At 36.4% G+C, this 3,708-nt stretch overlaps 1 protein-coding gene across 1 annotated transcript; it reads right to left on the bottom strand.

Moving 5' to 3' along the window:
- Positions 1–439: 439 nt before the first annotated feature.
- PPL_04559 (LTR-retrotransposon skipper) lies at positions 440–3,247 on the bottom strand (the record flags this gene model as incomplete). Its single annotated transcript, XM_020575461.1, has 2 exons — positions 440–505; positions 824–3,247. Coding segments are annotated over 2 exons (2,490 nt in total), but the record flags the coding sequence as incomplete, so codon positions are not given.
- Between the last annotated feature and the right edge of the window lie 461 nt (positions 3,248–3,708).

The following is a 3,708-nucleotide window of genomic DNA, read 5'->3' as shown; positions in this document are numbered from 1 at the left end:
TATAACGTTATCTTCTTACAAAAATTGGAGTAGTCAAATGAATCAACCTCAAAACAAAAAGTAATATTTTTACTAGGAGTTGAAGATGGTTGTGGTGGTGTGATGATTTGATTTGTTTGATTTGTTTGATTAGTATTGGTGAGGGGGGTAGGTAGTTGAAAATTAATGAATGGGTCATATTCTTCTAAAACGCTCAATCTTTTGAGCAGCACCATGATTAATTTTATATGAGCGATGTACAAAAAAAAAGATGTGAAAATAAAATTGAAAAACAACAAAAAAAAAAAAAAAAAAAAAACCACAATAAAAAAAAAAATACTGAAGTGTGTGAAATGAAAAATGAAGTGTGTGAAATGAAAAATGAAGTGTGTGAAATGAAAAAAGAGAAAAAAATGTTAAAGATATAGTTTTAAAAAAATATTTATTTGTAACTACTTACTTGAAAAATAATTATTTGTTGAATAAAAACATTGATTTCAATTTCTAGAGCGGTATAAATACCCTTCTGTATGAAAATTTAACATTATTTAAAATTTATTTTAATTAAAAATAATAATATTTGTCAAATAGAAAAACAATTTTTTGTCAAAATGAAAACCATCAAAATTTTTTTTGATTTTTGCAAAAACTACCAAAAAACAATCACTTTTTTTTTGCCAAAATGCTCAGATTCCCAAATTGCTGATCCTTACAGTTTTGGGAATTTGGAAAAAAAAGAAATCGCAGCCGTGTTGTATGGTCCTATTAGTCTATTCAGCAGTTTAGTGGAGGTGTCTAACTGGCGTTCGTATGATGACGGAAATGCTTTACGTCTAACTAATACCTTCTGGTCGACGTAGAATGGTGGTCGTTGTTCGTTGTTGTCTTCGATTCTCTTAGATTGCTTGTCTTGTGATTCGAGGATGTTGTCTTTGGCGATGGAGTGGTATCTCTGTACTTCCTTAATGTGGTCATCTAGCGTCTTGTTGGAGAATGGTTGGTTCATTGAGAGTGGTGTTCGTGGATGGTAGCCGTAGTTAATGAAGAATGGTGTATGACCTGTTGATGCATTAACATTGGAGTTGATGGCGAACTCGAGTGATTTCAAATTGGTGTCCCAATCTTCCTTGTGTAGTGATCGTCGGATTCTGTCGAGTAGTGTTCTTATCAGTCGTTCGGACTGTCCGTCGGTCTGTGGTCGTGCAGGCGTTGATATGTTCAACTTGGTTCCGATCTCTTTCATTAGCTCTTTGTAATAGTTGGAGGTGAATAGTTTATCACGGTCGGAAATGATCTTGGATGGCAATCCAAAATTGACAAAGACATTGTCATGGAATAGCTTAGCAAGTCCTTCAGCGGTGAGAGTGATTGTAGTTGGGACTAGCTTGACCATTTTGGAGAGTAGGTCCACAAAAACGAGTACAGTATCATGGCCATTCTTAGTCATGGGCAATTTAACAAAGTCCAGTGATATGGTATCCCAGGGTCTCGTCGGTGGGGTATGTGGCGTGATGAAGGTTTGCTTCTTGTCGAGTTGGTTGGTCTGGCAGCTATGGCAACTTCTTACGTAACTCTCAATAGTTGCAAACATGGCTGGAAATCTATAGAACTGTCTCAGTTTCGAATATGTATTATTGGCATCAAAGTGTCCCGTATATGGTGCGTCGTGTGCTTCTGCAATTAGCTGTTGGATGACTGTTGGGTCGGTGACTAAGAGTCGTCGGTCGTCACCATCAATCTGGTAGCTTAGGTTATTGATGTCAATCACTTTAACGTCGGTTCTTTTCTTTAGAGAGACTATGAAGTCGGTCTTTTGTTCTTTGACACGCTTGGTCAGCTCCTCTGGCAATGGGTTTTCGTAGTCTTCTCTTCGTGATAGCGCGTCAGCGGCTAAGTTGTCAGTACCGGCTATATGGATAATTTCATGGTTAAATTTGTTAAGAAAATTTATCCATCGTATCTCCTTTGGCGATATTCGTTGTTTTGTATGTATAAAAGAAAGATTTTTATGATCAGTAAATATCTTAATAGGATTATCTATTAATAAATATTCGTATTTAATTAATGTATCTATTATAGCGAACAGTTCTCTTGAAGTTGTTGGCAAGATTCTCTGAGCATCGTTTAGTTTCTTCGAGTGGAATGCGATAGGAACAAGGTTATTGTTTTCGTCTCTTTGGTTGATCGTAGCTCCGATTGCAATGTTGCTGGCGTCAGTGTAAATCTCGAAAGGCTTGCTGGGGTCGGGTATACTCAGGGCGGTTGCGTTGACCATGGCAACTTTCAGTGCTTCAAATGCGGTGGCTTCTTCTGGAGTCAGTTCGATATTACCTTTCTCTTTGGTTCGGTCATATAGTGGAGCGGCGATTCGAGCATAATTTGGTACTCTATTTCTGTAGTAGTTGGTTAAACCTAGGAAACGTTGGAGGTTCTTGACGGTTGTTGGTAGTGGAAACGATACTATGGCGTCGATCTTGTTGGACTGTGCGAATGTTTTTCCATTACCGATCTTGAATCCTAAGAGTTCTACCTTTGTTTGGAACATTTGGCATTTGGATTTCTTTAAATAGATCTGATTTCTTCTTAGTTTTTGTAAGAACCCTCGGATATCCTTTTCATGATGATCTATGTCCTCAGACCCTACGAATAGATCATCAAAGTAGTTGGCATCGTTGTTGTCTTCTTGGCTCAAGATCTCTTGGACGGCGGCGGCGAAAGCACTCGGACTTTGGCTGGTTCCGAATGGGAGTACTACGAATTCCCATAGGGTTTCACCATCGGAGAAAGCTGTTGTCGAACAGGTGTCTGGATGTAGAAGGAATTGAAAATAGCCTTCTACCATGTCGAAAATTGAAATCCATTTGGCGTGGAACAGTTTATTCAATCTGTCATCTATTCTCGGGATTGGAAAGGAGATGGGTAGGGTGTTTGCTTTGGCGACTCGGAAATCAATCACAAGTCTTCCTTCTCCTGATTTCTTTGGTACTACATGGCAACTAGCGGAGTGTGGAGCGGTGGATTTCCTGATGAATCCTCTTTTGTACCAGTCTTGACAAATCTGTTGGGCTAGTGTCTTCTGTTTCGGACTTTTGTGGTATTGAACACCGATCATTGGTTTCTTGTCGTCAATTAGCTCGATCTTGTAGTCTGTCTTTCTTTGTGGAGGAACGAAACCTTCTGGTAGCTTCTCTACAAAGAGATCTTTGAAGTCTTCAAAAATCTGTTTCTCTCTTTTACGTGCGTCTTGGAATTCTAAAAGGAGCTTCATTACTGACGGGTGTCACAGTAACTAATATAATCGCGTAAAAGCTTAGCATTATGATTTTTTTTTTTTGCGTATTAGCAAAATACCTTTTTTGGATGTATGGGGAGTCTTTTTGATTGATTCGTTGAAAGAAAATTAAAAAATCAAAATACTTTTTTTTTAAAATATTATTTAGGTGTCACATCCCATACAAATGCTAAAAATCATTCAAACCCCCACAAAAGTATCATAATATGAAAGAAATTGATGGGTGTTCAATACAAACGACATCAAAAAGTAAACTGAAAATAATTTTTGGATAAAATATTCTTTATTTTATTTATTTAAAAAAAATTAATTTAAATTGTGATTTATTTTCTATGTTATTTTTAATAAAATATTAAAAACAATAATTAATTTTAATAATTTTTCATTTTTACTAAAATAATTTACAAAGTTTATGCAAATAAAAATAATAATATTAA

This window comes from Heterostelium album, assembly GCF_000004825.1.
Source record: "Heterostelium album PN500 unplaced genomic scaffold PPL_contig10, whole genome shotgun sequence".
NCBI lineage: Eukaryota > Evosea > Eumycetozoa > Acytosteliales > Acytosteliaceae > Heterostelium > Heterostelium album.
Note: the sequence above shows the minus strand (reverse complement) of the source record. Positions and strands in the feature narration are given on the sequence as shown.